Below are 20417 nucleotides of genomic sequence, written 5' to 3'. Positions count from 1 at the left end.
TTTTCATTATTTAGTCCGTTCGTAGCGGGTATGTACACGATCAACAAGATCAGTCCAAAACCCACCACTGGAAATCCATGGTTGGCAGAATGTTTGTAAACTAAGTGTACAAATTAAAAACATAAAATAACGCCACTAAGTGTACAAATTAAAAACATAAGATAACGCCACACTGCAGGTCGCAACAGAGACGCTGCTAGCCGCTATTTGCTTAGTTACGTTCATGGTTACGTCACGTATGATGAAAGCGCGTAAGTGCAAGCCCACAGACCCCCATAGAGATTGTATTGAAAGCTTTGAAATTTGAAAAAAATAGATTTTACATGACAGGCTATGAGAGACTTCTGGGCGATTTTCAACCTGACTGAAATCGCCCCAAAAACGGGCGGGGCCATTTGAAGCACGACTTTAGCCTGATTTGACATTTAGTGGCAGTCAGATCAGATTACAACACTGATAACTACTGTTGCCGTGATATAATTGATTAGAAAAAAAATCCCTTCCTTTTCCCGTTTGGCAGTGCGTCGCCCATATCGCCCTATTGAACAGGCCGTCCCTGTTCCCACAGTTGTGTGAAGTTGGCTGGATGTCCTTTGGGTGGTGGACCATTTTTGATACACACGGGAAACTCTTGAGCGTGAAAAACTCAGCAGTGTTGCAGTTCTTGACACTGCGCCTGGCATCTACTACCATACACTGTTCAAAGGCACTTAAATATTTTGTCTTGCCCATTCACCTTCTGAATGGCACACATATACAAACCATGTCTCAGTTGTCTCAAGGCTTAAAAATCCTTCTTTAACCTGTCTCCTCCCCTTCATCTACACTGATTGAAGTGGATTTAACAAGTGACATCAATAAGGGATCATAGCTCACCTGGATTCACCTGGTCAGTCTGTCATGGAAAGAGCAGGTGTTCCTAATGTTTTGTACACTCAGTGTATACCATCAGTTGTATGCAATAATGTATTCACAGATCAGAGGCTGTTAGAAAGTTAAATATAGGATAATCCCTATAATAGACAGAGAAGCAATGGGTGGATAGGAGGCTGGGACAAATGTGAAAGCGCTACATTACCTCCAGTGACTCAAATCAAATCAAATCACATTTTATTTGTCACATACACGTGTTTAGCAGATGTTATTGCGGGTGTAGCAAAATGCTTGTGCTTCTAGTGCTTCTGCAATAATATCTAACAAGTAATATCTAACAATTTCACAACATATACCCAATACACACAAATCTAAGTAAGGAATGGAATTTAAGAATATATACATATATGGACAAGCAGTGACAGAGCGGCATGGACTAAGATACAGTACAATATTATAGAATACAGTATATACATATGAGATGAGTAATGCAAGATATGTAAACATTATTAAAGTGACTAGTGTTCCATTTCCTAAAGTGGCCAGTGATTTCAATAGGCAGCAGCAGCCTCTAGTGCGCTACTGCTAAATGGCATATTATTATTATTATTATTATTATGGCTATTTAGCAGTCTGATGGCCTTGAGATAGAAGCTGTTTTTCATTCTCTCGGTCCCAGCTTTGATGCACCTGTACATGACCTCGCCTTCTGGATGATAGCGGGGTGAACAGGCAGTGGCTTGGGTGGTTGATGTCCTTGATGATATTTTTGGCCTTCCTGTGACATCGGGTACTGTAGGTGTCCGGGAGGGCGGGTAGTTTGCCCCCGGTAATGTGTTCGGCAGACCGCACCACCCTCTGGAGAGCCCTGCGGATGCGGGCGGTGCAGTTGCCGTACCAGGTGGTGATACAGCCCGACAGTATGCTCTCAATTGTGCATCTGTAAAAGTTGTTGAGGGTTTTAGGTGCCAAACCAAATTTCTTCAGCCTCCTGAGGTTGAAGAGGCTCTGTTGCACCTTCTTCACCACACTGTCTGCGTGGGTGGACCATTTAAGTTTGTTAGTGATGTGTACGCCAAGGAACTTGAAGCTTTCCACCTTCTCCACTGCAGTCCCGTCGATGTGGATAGGGGGGTGCACCCTCTGCTGTTTCCTGAAGTCCACGATCATCTCCTTTGTTTTGTTGACGTTGAGTGAGATGTTATTTTCCTGGCACCACACTCCCAGAGCCCTCACCTCCTCCCTGTAGGCTGTCTCGTCATTGTTGGTAATCAAGCCTACTACTGTTGTGTTGTCTGCAAACTTGATGATTGAGTTGGAGGCGTGCTTGGCCACGCAGTCATGGGTAAACAGTGAGTACAGGAGGGGGCTGAGCACGCACCCTTGTGGGGCCCCAGTGTTGAGGATCAGCGAAGTGGAGATGTTGTTTCCTACCTTCACCACCTGGGGGCCGCCCATCAGGAAGTCCAGGACCCAGTTGCACAGGGCGGGGTTCAGACCCAGGGCCTCGAGCTTAATGATGAGCTTGGAGGGTACTATGGTGTTGAATGCTGAGCTATAGTCAATGAACAGCATTCTTACATAGGTATTCCTCTTGTCCAGATGGGATAGGGCAGTGTGCAGTGTGGTGGTGATTGCATCGTCTGTGGATCTATTGGGGTGGTAAGCAAATTGAAGTGGGTCTAGGGTGACATGATCCTTGACTAGTCTCTCAAAGCACTTCTGAGGGCTACGGGGTGATAGTCATTTAGTTCAGGTACCTTTGCTTTCTTGGGTACAGGAACAATGGTGGCCATCTTGAAGCATGTGGGGACAGCAGACTGGGATAGGGAGAGATTGAATATGTCCGTAAACACACCAGCCAACTGGTCTGCACATGCTCTGAGGACGCGGCTAGGCCAGCAGCCTTGAGAGGGTTAACATGCTTAAATGTCTTACTTACGTCGGCTACGGAGAAGGAGAGCCCACAGTCCTTGGTAGTGGGCCACGTCGGTGGCACTGTGTTATCCTCAAAGCGGGCGAAGAAGGTGTTTAGCTTGTCTGGAAGCGAGACGTCGGTGTCGGCGACGTGGCTGGTTTTCCTTTTGTAGTCCTTCATACTCTCTTCAGCTCCTCCACTTCATTCTCACTGGTTTGTAACCGGGTCTCCATGAGTCTCAGGTTATCCCCCATAGTTCACAGTTTCTCCCCCATGGCTCCTAGTTTCTCTCCTATAGATATCAGTTCTTTCATCAGAGAACCAGTGTCAGATGGACAGCATGCTTTCTGGTCCTCGTGGTCTCCCTGAGAGACAGATAGACAGCAGCATAGTGCCAGCAAAAAGACTGCAATACCCTTCATTCTCAAACTCATGTTCTTCTGAAACCTTTCCTGAAGTATGGTTCTGTATTGTTTCTCAGCCCAGTCTTCCTCTTTATAAATATGCCATCAGGAAGTAGGAACTATTTGTCTGAGAAGTGCTTAACAATAGGGGCTCATAAATGAAGATAGTTCAGCTCTCAGTTAAAATGGAAAAAGTTCAAACAAAGCCTTTTGTTTCTGGATATTCATGCTCTTGAGTGTCATTCTTTCTGCATTGGATATATTTGGTAAAATCATTTTAGGACAAAAGAATGCAGCCCATGCTGTGATAATATAATTTACTTGCCTTTTATGGTGCATACTATAATTATAGTATCAACAAATAGCAAAGACATATAAAAGAGGGTTAACCATGTTGGGGTATATTGATAGTTGTAGTTAGTTTTTATTGGGCCATTGTGTAACAATTAATTGAAATAACTTTTCATTAGATAAGTTGTATGTTTTGATGGAAGTAGTTGATTTTGTGTCATGTATTTAATGTTTTTATTCTTAATGCATTTAATGCACCATGATCATTATGTCCACTAGAGAGCAGCCTATTCATCAGAAGAAAAGTCAATGTGGGGCTTTTTCAGAGGCTTGATATGACACATTCTGGCTGAGAAAAGTGGATTCTAACAGTACAGTCCTGTACTTGATACTGTAGAACTACATAATGTTCTTTGAACCAGTTATGAGAGGATGAATGTGTAATTATATAAAGACACTGGGGTAGGGAGGGTGTGATGCTTGTGATAAATCAGTTGTAGCTGACTACAGAACAACTGAGCTAGCAGCATCTGAGTGTGACTGAGGCACTGGTCTGGCTCACTACCAGCCTGGGTGTCCAGGTCTCTGCCAGCTGACATGAAAGGCAGACTATAGGGGGCCTGTCCCGTGGCATTCCTAAATCACAAGCAGTAGACTCACTGATATCAAGTTGTATTACTTCAAGGACTAAAAAAGATCAAATGCAAACTAAGAGTATGGTCTTTAGTTACCCCCGGAGCACTTTCTCAACTGAAAACTAACCCAACTGCCAAGGCAAGCCAGTATCCACATTCTCACAATTTGATACACAACAGGAGTAAGCTTTTTCTGGATTGGCTGTGGTTTAACTGTGAGGAAGCGGGAGGGAGGAGTTGACCCTGTCTTCAGGTCTTTTGTGTTGTGTTCCTTCCTGGCTCTTACTTAACTAATTCTCAAGTCATGTGCCTTCCTGGAACTGTCCTGATGCAACAGAACATTGGTAGACAGTAAGAGAACAGGTCTACTACAGGACAACTTTCTCTAACTGGAGCAGAGTTGTTCTCTTGGCTATTGAAACAATACTTTCTACACATCTGTGATCCTACCAACTTTCACCTAGCTCCGTCTTGACGATTACAGTAATCAACAATGAACAGAAGACATGCAGTTGACAACACATACAAAATAAATTAGGCACAAAGAGTTTAGCAAAATATGAGCTTTTTAAATTTTCCATTCACACACCAAAATAATCGTATTAGTGTCGGAGAAGGAAAAGCTGACCTCTCAGATGTTTTTGAACACCGCAAAGGAGTCACTTCATCATCTGTAACTTAAATAAGAAAAAATACGCTAAAATGTATGCACACATGACTGTAAGTCGATTTGGATAAAAGCATCTGCTAAATGACATATAAGAAGGTCCCTTTCAAACATGAACATCTGATAACAAACATCCACTTCCATCCCAAATAAAAATAGTATGTACATTCAAGTAAATAAATTAAAGTTTCTGTAGTGCAAATAAATAAGTGCTTGTGTACATAAGAACAAAATCCAAACGAGAAGACTCAGTCTCCTGCATAAGGCACTACCATGTTGAAATTGAGTGGTGAGGGGTTTCAGGTGGTGATGGAGGTAGGGAGCGGGTCTTATTTCAGTCCATTGGTCGGTGAGTGGGGGGCCAGGTAGGGGTCTCCTCATGCTGCTCGCCTCCTTGCTAGCGCCTCCTGGAGGGGGGCGTGGTGGCACCCGTATAGTTTGGCTGCCCGTGACTCAAAGGCGTTCACCATCTGCTTCACCACCTTGTCAAAGAACAAGGTGGCCAGCTGGGAGTGCAGCAGGGACCTGAACTCGAAGGATACCTGAAGAGTGAAGGGGAGAAAATAATAAGTACTCTCAAATGCCATAACCATGCTGCTGACACAAGTGTACCTATCCATCTGAGGAATATTGTTTCCTTTAAAAAAAAATTTTTTTTTAACCTTTATTTAACCAGGTAAGCCAGTTGAGAACAAGTTCTCATTTACAACTGCGACCTGGCCAAGATAAAGCAAAGCAGTGCAATAAAAACAACAACACAGAGTTTCATATGGAATAAACAAAACGTACAGTCAATAACACAATAGAAAATCTATATACAGTGTGTGCAAATGTAAGAAGTTATGGAGGTAAGGCAATAAATAGGCTATAGTGCAAAATAATTACAATTTAGTATTAACACTGGAGTGATAGATGTGCAAAAGATGATGTGCAAATAGAGATACTGGGGTGCAAATGAGCAAAATAAATAACAATGTAAATAACAATATGGGGATGAGGTACAGGTGCAGTGATCGGTAAGCTGCTCTGACAACTGATGCTTAATGTTAGTGAGAGAGAAGTGTCTCCAGCTTCAGAGATTTTTGCAGTTCGTTCCAGTCATTTGCAGCAGAGAACTGGAAGGAATGGCAGCCAAAGGAGGTGTTGGCTTTGGGGATGACCAGTGAGATATACCTGCTGGAACGCATACTACAGGTGGGTGTTGCTATGGTGACCAATGATCTAAGATAAGACGGGGATTTGCCTAGAAGTGATTTATAGATGACCTGGAGCCAGTGGGTTTGGCGACGAATATGTAGTGAGGGCCAGCCAACGTGAGCGTACAGGTCACAATGGTGGTTAGTATATGTGGCTTTGGTGACAAAACGGATGGCACTGTGATAGACTACATCCAATTTGCTGAGTAGAGTGTTGGAAGCTATTTTGTAAATGACATCGCCGAAGTCAAGGATCGGTAGGATAGTCCGTTTTACGAGGGCATGTTTAGCAGCATGAGTGAAGGAGGCTTTGTTGCGAAATAGGAAGCCGATTCTAGATTTAACTTTGGATTGGAAATGCTTAATGTGAGTCTGGAAGGAGAGTTTACAGTCTAACCAGACACCTAGGTATTTGTAGTTGTCCACATATTCTAAGTCAGACCCGCCGAGAGTAGTGATTCTAGTCGGGCGGGCGGGTGCAAGCAGCGTTCAATTGAAGAGCATGCATTTAGTTTTACTAGCGTTTAAGAGCATTTGGAGGCCACGGAAGGAGTGTTGTATGGCATTGAAGCTCGTTTGGAGGTTTGTTAACACAGTGTCCAATGAAGGGCCAGATGTATACAAAATGGTGTCGTCTGCGTAGAGGTGGATCTGAGAGTCACCAGCAGCAAGAGCGACATCATTGATATACACAGAGAATAGAGTCTGTCCGAGAATTGAACCCTGTGGCACCCCCATAGAGACTGCCAGAGGTCCAGACAACAGGCCCTCCGATTTGACACATTGAACTCTATCTGAGAAGTAGTTGGTGAACCAGGCGAGGCAGTCACTTGAGAAACCAAGGATATTTAGTCTGCCAATAAGAATGCAGTGATTGACAGAGTCAAACGCCTTGGCCAGGTCAATGAAGATGGCTGCACAGTACTGTCTTTTATCGATCGCGGTTATTATATCGTTTAGGACCTTGAGCGTGGCTGAGGTGCAACCATGACCAGCTCGGAAACCAGATTGCATAGCGGAGAAGGTACGGTGGGATTCGAAATGGTCGGTGATCTGTTTGTTAACTTGGCTTTCAAATTCTTTCGAAAGGCAGGGCAGGATGGATATAGGTCTGTAATGGTTTGGATCTAGAGTGTCACCCCCTTTGAAGAGGGGGATGACCGCGGCAGCATTCCAATCTCTGGGGATCTCAGACGATACGAAAGAGAGGTTGAACAGGCTAGTAATAGGGGATGCGACAATTTCGGCGGCTAATTTTAGAAAGAAAGGGTCCAGATTGTCTAGCCCAGCTGATTTGTAGGGGTCCAGATTTAGCAGCTCTTTCAGGACATCAGCTATCTGAATTTGGGTGAAGGAGAAGCGTGGGGGGCATGGGCAAGTTGCAGCGGAGGGTGCAGAGCTGGTGGCCGGGGTAGGGGTAGCCAGGTGGAAAGCATGGCCAGCCGTAGCAAAATGCTTATTGAAATTCTCGATTATCGTAGATTTATCGGTGGTGACAGTGTTTCCTAGCCTCAGTGCAGTGGGTAGCTGGGAGGAGGTGCTCTTTTTCTCCATGGACTTTACAGTGTCCCCAAACGCTAGCCTTTACTTTCCTAACTGATTGTGTATATTGGTTCCTGACTTCCCTGAAAAGTTGCATATCGCGGGGGCTGTTCGATGCTAATGCAGTACGCCACAGGATGTTTCTGTGGTGGTCAAGGGCAGTTAAGTCTGGGGTGAACCAGGGGCGATATCTGTTCTTAGTTCTAAAATTTTTGAATGGGGCATGCTTATTTAAGATGGAGAGGAAAGCACTTTTGAAGAACATCTAGGCATCCTCTACTGATGGAATGAGGTCAATATCCATCCAGGATACCCGGGCCAGGTCAATTAGAAAGGCCTGCTCGCTGAAGTGTTTTAGGGAGGGTTTGACAGTGATGAGGGGTGGTCGTTTGACCGCGGAACCATTACGGACGCAGGCAATGAGGCAGTGATCGCTGAGATCCTGGTTGAAGACAGCGGAGGTGTATTTAGAGGGTAAATTAGTCAGGATGATAACTATGAGGGTGCCCATGTTTACGGATTTAGGGTTGTACCTGGTAGGTTCCTTGATAATTTGTGTGAGATTGAGGGCATCTAGTTTAGATTGTAGGACGGCCGGGGTGTTAAGCATATCCCAGTTTAGGTCACCAAGCAGGACGAACTCTGAGGATAGATGGGGGGCAAGCAATTCACATATGGTGTCCAGGGCACAACTGGGGGCTGAGGTGGGTCTGTAGCAAGCGGCAACAGTGAGAGACTTATTTATGGAAAGGTGGATTTTTAGAAGTAATAAATAATTGTCCAGGCTAGAGCTGGCTGGTAGGTAGTGCAGGCCACGGACAGTGTTGAAGACCGCTAACGGTGGCGGCAGGTAGCTTAGTGGGTAAGAGCGTTGTGCCAGTAACCGAAAGGTCGCTGGTTCTAATCCCCGAGCCGACTAGGTGAAAGATCTGTCGATGTGCCCTTGAGCAAGGCACTTAACCCTAATTGCTCCTGTAAGTCGCTCTGGATAAGAGCGTCTGCTAAATGACTAAAATGTAAAAGTAATAGCAAGTAGCTAGTTAGCTGGCTAGTTTCAGCCGTAGGTTCTTGATAAAAATAAAGAAATAATAGAATCCGTTCCACATTGGGTGAGGCGGGTTGCAGGAAAGTATATTTAGTTAAAGGATGGAAAGTGAGATAGAGAAATATATACGAATAAAAGACAAAAAAACTGGCTATTTACACGAGGACACAACACAATACACGACCGCACTGCTACGCCATCTTGGACATATCCTTTGAGGACAGTCCTCATATCCAAACGATGGACCACTGTCTGTATTCCTGATTTAATGGCTGGCTGACTGACTGAGAATGAACTCATTCCACTACACACTATTCATTATTCCTGCCAAGTCATCCTAAGGCCTTTCCTAATGAGCCTGTCCAAAAGACAGTCTGTCCTCCATCTCCCAAATCCCTCGCCCCGTTTCCACTACAGGTAACCTGTCCCAATATTTGGGTCACAAAGTCCCTGAGGAGTAGAGAGGGAGAGATATCGCTATGACCTCTCTGGACAGCTATGTCAAGAGGCTAGGAACACTAACACAACCGTACTGGATATAAATAAAACCTAATTGGCTTTACTCAACCTCTTCCTTCCAAAAAAGAGTATCTTTAGAGGTTGAGAGAAATGCAAGGGCTGGTGTAAAACTAACCCCCTGGCAGGCAATTTGATCTCAAGCCCTGAAGTTCACTAGTAATCATTCATATTGGTGTGAGTAGACCGATGTAACACTGGTGTATCATTCATGATTGTTAACTACACTAAGACGATGTGTACTTCAGTGTGCTATTATCTAACCTGGCTGACTTTTAGTCTCAGGCTGACACCAAATGAAAGTGAACTGTTCTGGTGGACAAAATGGTGGTACTCACATGGAACTCGATGTTGCAGGAGTCTGGTTGGTCCTCGGCAGGGGAAAACCTCCATATCGTCTCCAGGTGGCTGAAGAGGGATCCGTCTGTACACACGGCCTGTGAGACAACATGCACACTCATCATTACACACTGCTCTTGTCCAGGACATGGCCCCAGACAAAGCCTCTCTAATCCTTGCTCTATGGACGGAGGAGCAAAATGTTAGCAGCTAGGTGATCAAAAAAACTATTTTGTATTTATCCCCTAGAAGGATCTAATCAATGTATTACAGATGATTTAACCCATTAATCTGGTCCCATAGTACATTGAAATCCCATAAGTTACAGTATTGAAATTCCACAGTACACGATATTCTTCAGAAAGTATTCACACCCCTTGACTTTTTCCACATTTTGTTATGTTACAGCCTGAATTTGGAATGGATTAAATTTAGATTGTGTCACTGGCCAACACACAATACCCCATAATGTCAAAGTAGAATTACGTTTTTAGAAATGTGTACAAATTAATAAAGAAGGTAAAGCTGAAATATCTTGAATCAAGTATTCAATCCCTTTGTTATGGCAAGCCTAAATCAGTTCAGGAGTAAAAATTTGCTTAACAAGTCACATAAATTGCATGGACTGTGTGCAATAAGTGCTTAACATGATTTTTGAATGGCTACTTCATCTCTGTACTCCAAACATACAATTATCTGTAAGGTCCCTCAGTCAAGCAGTGAATTTCAAACAGATGAAACCAAAAAGACCAGGGAGGTTTTCCAATGCCTCACAATGGGCAACTATTGGTAGTTAGAGAGTTTAATGGCTGTGATAGGAGAAAATGGAGGATGGATCAACAACATTGTAGTTACTCCACAATACTAACCTAATTGACAGAGTGAAAATAAGGAAGCCTGTACATAATACAAATATTCCAAAACATGCATCCTGTTTGCAATAAGGCACTAAAGTAAAACTGCAAAAAGTGGCAAAGAAATGAACTTTATGTCCTTAATACAAAGTGTTATGTTTGGAGGCAAATTTAACACAACACATCACTGAGTACCACTCTTCATATTTTCAAGCATGGTGGTGGCTGCATCATATTATGAGTATGCTTGTCATCGGCAAGGACTAGGGACTTTTTTAGGATAAAAAGAAACGGAATAGAGCTAAGTACAGGCAGAATCCTAGAGGAAAACCTGGTTCAGTCTGCTTCCCAACAGACACTGGGAGACAAATTCACTGATCACCAGGACAATAGCATAAAACGCAAGGCCAAATATACACTGGTGTTGCTTACCAAGAAGACAGTGAATGTTCCCGATTGCCCGAGTTACAGTTTTGACTTAAAATCGGCTTGAAAATCTATGGCAAGACTTGGAAATGGCTGTCTAGTAATGATCAACAACCAACTTGACAGAGCTTGAAGAATTTTAATAATAATAATGTGCAAATATTGTACAATCCAAGTGTGCAAAGCTCTTAGAGACTTACCCAGGTTTCACTGCCAAAGGCGATTCTAACACTTATTGACTTATGTAAATGAGATATTTCTGTATTTCATTTTCAATATGTGCAGAAATGTCATGTTTTCACTTTGTCATTATGGGGTATTCTGTGTAGATGGGTGATTAAAAAAATGTTTATCTGTTTTGAATTCAGGTTGTAACAACAAAATGTGGAACAAGTCAAGGGGTATGAATACTTTCTAAAGGCACTCTAAATAGGGCACAATTTTCATATTGATACAGGATGTTTACCCTCTCCTAGCTATAAACCGTGTTGTACCATGTTATTGGGGCTTACCCTGACTTGGTGGTTTGGGACAATTGTGACCTCCGAGGTGTAACGCTCCACGATGGGGGGGAACCCAATCTCCAGCTGGGCCCGGACATCCCCGTTCCTTCCCTTCACGACCCGGGACTTCTTACACCAAGGGACAAAGTGCTGGTACTGGTCCACACTGGCCACCACACTGTACATCTGCTCTGGAGTGTACCTGGATGGGGAAGGAGAGGGGGATCCATCAAGAAGATGCTCATAGGACTACTCAGGTACACTTTAAAAAAAGAAGCTAGGAGTAAACATTGGCCTGTGATATAGTAAAGATACAATATGCTCAGGTCTATTTCAATCCAACCACATGTTAACTGAAGGTTATTGGAGTTGAGAATAGGAAAGTGGGGCTTTAGAATCACCTCTGGTCAAAAGGGGCTGACAAGACAGAGACGAGTTGTGTGTGTGATGATGTCTCACCCTAGTATGCGGCTCTCAGAGTACTCCATCCTGCGGGCAGTGATGGCAGCAGCCAGGTTAATGAAGCTGCGGGAGGGTGTAGACCGGAGGAGGGGGGAGGACAGGAGCAGGGTGGCACGCCGTTCTGACAGTGCCCCACAGGTGCCCAGGTGTCTGGGAGGATGAGGAGAGGGAGAAAAGTATGTGTTCATCTGTGGTAAAGCACACTGGTCTTATGCTCAGATAGCTTTAGCCGCCTGCCTTGGTGACTTTTTTGTTTGATAGTCAATCTTTTCAAACTCCAGAAGAAAATAACAGTTTTAAAGTATTATAACAAAAACAATCTACATTATTTTGTCCCAGTTTGGTGAAAATAGTCTGACAGTGTGTTTAAATTCCAGACTTAAAACAATGAGATTGGACCAAACCCTTTCAAAAGCTCTATAACTTCTACTATGTAGTAGGCCTATCTAAAATGGTTACTAAACTCAAAGACAAATTTGATGGATAAAGTAAGACACCTGAGGGTTATGAACAGAGCATGTTGACTGGACATGTGTAGGAGCCTAGAAGACCTGCCAGAGGGACCCCCTTCCTCTCTCAGTCCTGTGACTCAACATTCCAATGCAACATCTCGCATTTGCCCGCTCAAAAAACACTGCCATACGAAATATCTCACTGCTTCAAAAATGAAACCACCAGCTTCTAGCCGAATTGATAACCTTCCCTACATAATCACCTAGGCCAGTGCTAAACTCTTTCACACATGACCCCATAGCCGCAGGAATATGTTTGGGGGGGAGCTGCAGATGGCTGTATCGTCTCCTAATAATACAGGAGTAGTAAAGGCCTAGTGCACTACCTTTGTGATTTTTTTTTTTTTTTTTTGTATTATTAATATATATTTTTAATTCAAAAATGTTCAGGGGGCCCTACTTCCCGGCCCTATGACCCCCTTTCATCATGAGGGTACATCTCCTGCCGCCCACAATTTATGCCTTCAACTTTTGTATTCTAAACATAATACAGAGGATTGATTGATTCTGCTGGTCAGAGTCTGGGAGACAGGCAGGCTGCCTCTTACTGGGGAAACATACTTTTTTTTAGCCTACTGCCTGACACAGAGAAACAGCAATTTTCCAATTCTGTACCCTACTAGAAACCATATATTCTAAGGTTTATAATGACGCTAAAGTTGTCTTTTAGCTCTTAAAAATGTACGCCAATATAGGCCAAAGCGTTATCAATCGTGAGATGTGCATCGTCACTTCGCAATAGAAACTTTCTCCATTTGGAAAAATATATAATTTTCTATATAATTCTTATTCGTGCTTATGCATTTAACATATTCAATTGTACTGCACTATTTTATTTGTTCCAAACTAGCTCAGATTTAACCAACTTTAATTGAATTATATATATATATATAAAAATTGTTTCTTATTTTGTTCGTTTATCCCCTACCTCTCTGCTGCACCATGCAGACCCTAGGGAGGAGCGTCCTAGGCCTACATTTTACACCAACGTCTCAGATTCAAAACGTATTTTTTAATGTACACAAATTAATTTGCGTTGTATTCCACAGATTCAACCATTGTGAAAAATAAATCAGCCACAGGCTACAGTTGGTAAATGATCAAAATAGCCTACACGTCGCCGGTTGCTGCAAACTTGCTGGAGGATTGCTCACCGGCATTTTTGCTCTTACCTGATATTTGCTCTGTTGGGATTTCCTTCAGACATCTTAACCAGTGCCCGGAAAAGAAGAGGGATGGTTTTGTTGGCCATGCTCGCAGTTTGTGGTAATGCAAATTCTCAAAGTTTGAAGAGAAGCGATGACTCCCTGCGTAGCCCGGCTTTGTCCAAGGTCTGCTATAAAATCATGTGGCACTCAGGTTGCATAAAATGGAGCCATAATGTGTGACGGGGGGGGGGGGGGGGGGGTTCTATGTCAGACGACCAATCGGAACGAAAGATAGGAGTGTTATAGGCTATTGAGTATTCATGATTCATCAATCAGTCATCAAGCTGTAAATTCCCATACAGACCATTCATTATTTTGAGTAGTTTCAGTTTTTCCTGTTCGCTATAGAGAACTGTACACACACACGCACGCACGCACGCACACACACACACACACACACACACACTCATTCAGTTGCCTACTGCAGGTATGAAAACTATATATCATGCTGTGTATTACCTAATTGACTTGACATTCAGATACACTATTCTTATATTTCATATTTCAATATTTTAGAGGAGATGGATTGATATTGTCAACTAATTCTCAATGTCACTGCCAGCAGCATGGGCAGACATTTATGTGTGGCTGGGCCAACATTTTCCAGCAAAAATACAGCACAAATTCCCCCGACATATTTAAGTGAAAATTAGTGCCATCACATTGCATAATTTAACACATAACACAGGATAAATGTGACCAAGAAACACCACAAATTTCCCTTGACAAACGAACCCGTTATTATTGCCAAGTAGTCAGCGCAAGTGCACAACTGTGCAACTAACTACACAACCGCTTACAACAACACCGCTGACAAAACAGGCCCACTGTCCTAGTACGACAGTAAACAAACATAATGGAATATACAACATGTCTATCACCTACATATTCAGAGAGAGAGAGAGAGAGAGAGAGAGAGAGAGAGAGAGGCAGAGAGAGCGTGAGAGATATACAGCACAGGAACAACAGGTGGATTCAGGACCATTGTCAGCGCATCCGCCAGACACCAGCTTGGATTGGATGCGCAAACAGCTTATGGCACAAATAAGCGAGGAAGAATAGAAGCCCTGAAGGTGTTTTCATTAAGCCCAAAACAGCACACTTTTTGCCATATGAAAACAGCCACCCACAATACAATACAATCACTTTAGGGCTATATCTTGAACTGTACGGCAGGTATGAAATGAATAGATTACTTTGAATAAGCAAACGCTACAGTATAGTCACTCAGGCGTAAAAACATGACATCATTATACATAATTCATTTATGACTAGCTCACTTGAATCAGCAAACATAAACTTGGCCTGCCCAGGCAGGCATGAAAACATGAAATCATCATATATAGCCTAATATCAAGGCGGGTATGAATACAGTAGCTCACTTTGAATCAAACACATATAAAAAACAGAAAATATCACATTCACATAAGTATTCAGACCCTTTACTCAGTACTTTGTTGAAGCACCTTTGGCAGCGATTACAGCCTCGAGTCTTCTTGGGTATGACGCTACAAGCTTGGCACACCTGTATTTTGGGAGTTTCTCCCATTCTTCTCAGCAGATCCTCTCAAGCTCTGTCAGGTTGAATGGGGAGCGTCGCTGCACAGCTATTTTCAGGTCTCTCCAGAGATGTTAGATCGGGTTCAAGTCCAGACTCTGGCTGGGCCACTCAAGGACATTCAGAAACTTGTCCCGAAGCCACTACTGCGTTGTCTTGGCTGTGTGCTTAGGGTCGTTGTCCTGTTGGAAGGTGAACCTTCGCCTCAGTCTGAGGTCCTGAGCTCTCTGGAGCAGATTTTCATAAAGGATTTAATTGTACTTTGCTCTGTTCATCTTTCCCTCAATCCTGACTACTCTCCCAGTCCCTGCAGCTGGAAAACATCCCCACAGTATGATGCTGCCACCACCATGCTTCACCGTAGGGATGGTGCCAGGTTTCCTCCAGACTTGACGCTTGGCATTCAGTCCTAAGAGTTCAATCTTGGTTTCATCAGACCAGAGAATCTTGTTTCTCATGGTCTGAGAGTCCTTTAGGTGCCTTTTGGCAAACTCCAAGCAGGCTGTTATGTGCCTTTTACTGAGGAGTGGCTTCAGTCTGGCCACTCTATCATAAAGCCTGATTGGTGGAGTGCTGCAGAGATGGCTGTCCTTCTGGAAGGTTCTCCCATCTCCACAGAGGAACTCTGCAGCTCTGTCAAAGTGACCATTGGGTTCTTGGTCACCTCCCTGACCAAGGCGCTTCTCCCCCGATTGCTCAATTTGTCTGGGCGGCCAGCTTTAGGAAGAGTCTTGGTGGTTCCAAACTTCTTCCATTTAAGAATGATGGAGGCCACTGTGTTCTTGGGACCTTCAATGCTGGCAAAAATATTTGGGTACCGTTCCCCAGATCTGTGCCTCGACACAATGCTGTCTCAGAGCTCTACGGACATTTTATGTGGTACCATATGATTGTGATATTACATTAGATCCCAGGAACCTCCTACTACATTTTTCAAAATGTCTGATTAGTCAGGAGACAATACAAACATTGAATTTTTATATATTTGAAGCCAGTGTTCAATCTGGCAGGGCCTCTGCCCAGACTGGCCGTGCCATGGCTTCACCTCTGGTCACTGCCCAACTACCCCCCAAATTGAATGGTCAAATTCCAATGCAGTGTTCTCAACACTGTCACAGTGATGCTATTGTGGAGAGTCAAAGTCCAAACCCACCATGCATGATGTGGGTGGGTGTTTCATGACGGAGGGGATGACTGAGACAGACGACCTGTCTGGTTATGATGCAAACCTGGACCTTGGTACGCTGACTGGTACACTATCTCCAACTGTGGGTTTAAACAAAGTCAGGGCAACTTGCAAATTATAGCAGGTTGACATGGGTCACATGACATGACCTACTGTACTGCAGGCCTAGAAAGAACATCCATATTGGTATTACCAATATTTCAGAATAACATTGCTTTAATCCACTATTTGATTAAAATAATTGAGGCTATACTGTATGTTGACCTCCCGCACTAATTAATGTCCTATTGCTTAGGCTATTATAAGGGCAGCTATAACACTGTTAGTCTAACTAACCACTTAATTATTAATGACCTATGTGGCAACATAGCCAGAAGTGGAGGAATTAGGTCGCATTCAGGATCGTCAGGCCTCTATTAGGCCAGCTTACCAAACAGCGATTGGACAGTCAATCCAATCAGAGATGGTAGGTACTGTACATATACGTACAGTGGGGAAAAAAAGTATTTAGTCAGCCACCAATTGTGCAAGTTCTCCCACTTAAAAAGATGAGAGAGGCCTGTAATTTTCATCATAGGTACACGTCAACCATGACAGACAAAATGAGGAAAGAAAATCCAGAAAATCACATTGTAGGATTTTTAATGAATTTATTTGCAAATTATGGTGGAAAATAAGTATTTGGTCAATAACAAAAGTTTCTCAATACTTTGTTATATACCCTTTGTTGGCAATGACACAGGTCAAACGTTTTCTGTAAGTCTTCACAAGGTTTTCACACACTGTTGCTGGTATTTTGGCCCATTCCTCCATGCAGATCTCCTCTAGAGCAGTGATGTTTTGGGGCTGTCGCTGGGCAACACGGACTTTCAACTCCCTCCAAAGATTTTCTATGGGGTTGAGATCTGGAGACTGGCTAGGCCACTCCAGGACCTTGTAATGCTTCTTACAAAGCCACTCCTTCGTTGCCCGGGCGGTGTGTTTGGGATCATTGTCATGCTGAAAGACCCAGCCACGTTTCATCTTCAATGCCCTTGCTGATGGAAGGAGGTTTTCACTCAAAATCTCACAATACATGGCCCCATTCATTCTTTCCTTTTCACGGATCAGTTGTCCTGGTCCCTTTGCAGAAAAACAGCCCCAAAGCATGATGTTTCCACCCTCATGCTTCACAGTAGGTATGGTGTTCTTTGGATGCAACTCAGCATTCTTTGTCCTCCAAACACGACGAGTTGAATTTTTACCAAAAAGTTATATTTTGGTTTCATCTGACCATATGACATTCTCCCAATCCTCTTCTGGATCATCCAAATGCACTCTAGCAAACTTCAGACGGGCCTGGACATGTACTGGCTTAAGCAGGGGGACACGTCTGGCACTGCAGGATTTGAGTCCCTGGCTGCGTAGTGTGTTACGGATGGTAGGCTTTGTTACTTTGGTCCCAGCTCTCTGCAGGTCATTCACTAGGTCCCCCCGTGTGGTTCTGGGATTTTTGCTCACCGTTCTTTTGATCATTTTGACCCCACGGGGTGAGATCTTGCGTGGAACCCCAGATTGAGGGAGATTATCAGTGGTCTTGTATGTCTTCCATTTCCTAATAATTGCTCCCACAGTTGATTTCTTCAAACCAAGCTGCTTACCTATTGCAGATTCAGTCTTCCCAGCCTGGTGCAGGTCTACAATTTTGTTTCTGGTGTCCTTTGACAGCTCTTTGGTCTTGGCCATAGTGGAGTTTGGAGTGTGACTGTTTGAGGTTGTGGACAGGTGTCTTTTATACTGATAACAAGTTCAAACAGGTGCCATTAATACAGGTAACGAGTGGAGGACAGAGGAGCCTCTTAAAGAAGAAGTTACAGGTCTGTGAGAGCCAGAAATCTTGCTTGTTTGTAGGTGACCAAATACTTATTTTCCACCATAATTTGCAAATAAATTCATTAAAAATCATACAATGTGATTTTCTGGATTTTCTTTTCTCAATTTGTCTGTCATAGTTGACGTGTACATATGATGAAAATTACAGGCCTCTCTCATCTTTTTAAGTGGGAGAACTTGCACAATTGGTGGCTGACTAAATACTTTTTTTCCCCACTGTAACTCAGAGGCTGGCTCTGTCTGTGCTGAAATTGTAGGTTAGGTCATAGGCCATAGCTCGCTCTGTGCTGTAATGGTATGTTCTTAGACTAGCGTTTGGCTCTTGAGTGTTGGAATATCACACTGTACTTTACATAACCCACAGAGGGTAAAATAAGACCTAGTTTGCTCTGTTGAGAGTGGTGACATTTTGTGTCACCTTTTTGTGCCAGTTTGGGGATGGAACGAAACAGGAGCCTGAAGTGAGAGATGTATTTGTCTTGAACTTAGGCTTTTAGAATTACAGTGTACTTCATTGTTTCCATTAGACTCAAATTCAACATTTTTTAAAAACAATTTGACCAGTGTCCGCAACTTCACAAAGGAGACAAAGGAGACAAAACAAACCATCACTTACAGTGACGTCTTTACGCTTTAGAGATGTCATCATCAGTCACCTGGCTGTATGTTTTACGTAGATGTGCCAATTATTTAACTTTATAGGCTTACCCCTCTTTCAAATCAGGAACTTTAACTACCCGATGGATAGGATTACTCTATACACCACCTGGTGGACAAAATAAAGAACATCTGTTGACTCATGTTGGATCATGTGAGAAACACTTCATTAATATTTACAGTAAATCAGTGAATAACACAGATTACAACACATAAACAGGTTAAACAGGGATGTTGATGAGGAGCTTGTATGCGGTCTCTTGGAGGTTGAAATCTCCTCCTTCAAACTGAAATAGTTGTCATCAGATTTCATGAGTCACATCATGGACCTTAACCAGAACAATAGAGACTGTAATTATCTCCTTGGGAACATAACATTGTGTGTATATGTGTGCGTGTGTGTGTGTGCGCGCGCAGACGTTCGTATGCATTGTTTGTGTTCAGTTTTTTGTTGCTTTGTAGCAATGTTTGGAGAGGAAGGACAGAGAACCTCTGGGTTAGAGATATTTCAAACATGTCCATGAAACAGGTCACAGAGCTAGAAAATAACATGAGGGAGAAAGTCTGTACATAGTTCAATGTCAGAACATTGTGAACTGGCAGGGAAAACATACTGGGCTGCATACTGTGTTGGGGAGTAGTGAACTACATTTAGTTAAACTAGTAATGTAACTACATTTTGCAATAGCTTGGTGGTAGTTGAACTTAATTCAAATATTGTGTGTTAATTACTGTTCTTTAGCATGTGGTGGTGTAGCTACTGGAACTTCTGTAACTACACATAAAATATGGGTGAAATAGGCAAGAATTTCCTTTGTTTTTCGACATCAGACCTGTCTATTTCTCACTTGAAATTAGACATTGTGTTGTGACTCCAGAGTGATCTGCTCTTGCAATTTGTCATCTATGACATTTAGATATGATCATTTATCACAAAGTAGTTTGGATGTAGTACTTTTGTCTATAAAAATGTATATTTCAAATCTTGTTAATATTAAGACAAATGTAATGTAATAGAAAAGTTGGGATTGTCCCGTCTTTCAAGAATCCCTGAGAGACAAATCCGCCTCACTCTCAGATAAATGAGTAGTACTCCTAGGTTTTACACAGTCAAATGTAACAATAACTACATCCTTTATAAAGAACTGTATGAATGATACATTTGTGACATCAATATTTACAAAATATATTTAAAAAAGCATTCAATACAGTAATATTTGACATTTTAATAATTTAGCAGATGCTCTTATCCAGAGCGACTTACAGTAAAAGTGCATTCATGTTAAGATAGCTAGGTGAGACAACCACACATCACAGTCAAAAATACAGGATACAAACATTTCATTCCATGCTAAACAATGGATATATAGCATTTAGCAACAAAAAAAAAACGAATTCTCATACACATACACTAAAATCTAAGAACAGTAATATCTTACACACACATGAAGGTACCCATAAGCAATCATTTCTGATGAAAAACATTGGTGGATATAGAGTTTTGGAAATAAACTCTTCAAATGTATAAGAGGGTTGTGACATCAAAGCAAAGCGTTGTGACATCATAGCAAAGCCCCCACCTTGAAGTTGGTGGTTGAACATTGTGTGTAAAGAAGACGATTTTGGATGTCCATGTTGTTGGCTGAAATGATGTGCTTGTGTGTGGCTCCAATGCAAATCATATGTATAACTTATGTATATAGCCTATGTATGTATAAAGTAAAGGGTTATATTACATTCTATAGTTTTATGG

The 20417-nt window shown here is 42.7% G+C and overlaps 1 protein-coding gene across 1 annotated transcript; it reads right to left on the bottom strand.

Annotated features, from left to right (window-relative positions):
- Positions 1 to 3599: 3599 nt before the first annotated feature.
- LOC311103223 (coenzyme Q-binding protein COQ10 homolog, mitochondrial-like) lies at positions 3600 to 13533 on the bottom strand. The gene is made up of 5 exons (XM_084144765.1): positions 13356 to 13533; positions 11669 to 11821; positions 11219 to 11411; positions 9426 to 9524; positions 3600 to 5330 (listed from the first exon to the last, which is right to left on the bottom strand). Exons 1-5 carry the CDS (start codon positions 13433 to 13435, stop codon positions 5166 to 5168), a joined length of 690 nt encoding a protein of 229 aa, XP_084000891.1. The 5' UTR covers positions 13436 to 13533; the 3' UTR covers positions 3600 to 5165.
- Between the last annotated feature and the right edge of the window lie 6884 nt (positions 13534 to 20417).

The sequence above is a fragment of the Coregonus lavaretus genome (genome assembly GCF_964263955.1).
Source record: "Coregonus lavaretus genome assembly, chromosome: 2".
Taxonomy (NCBI): domain Eukaryota; kingdom Metazoa; phylum Chordata; class Actinopteri; order Salmoniformes; family Salmonidae; genus Coregonus; species Coregonus lavaretus.
Note: the sequence above shows the minus strand (reverse complement) of the source record. Positions and strands in the feature narration are given on the sequence as shown.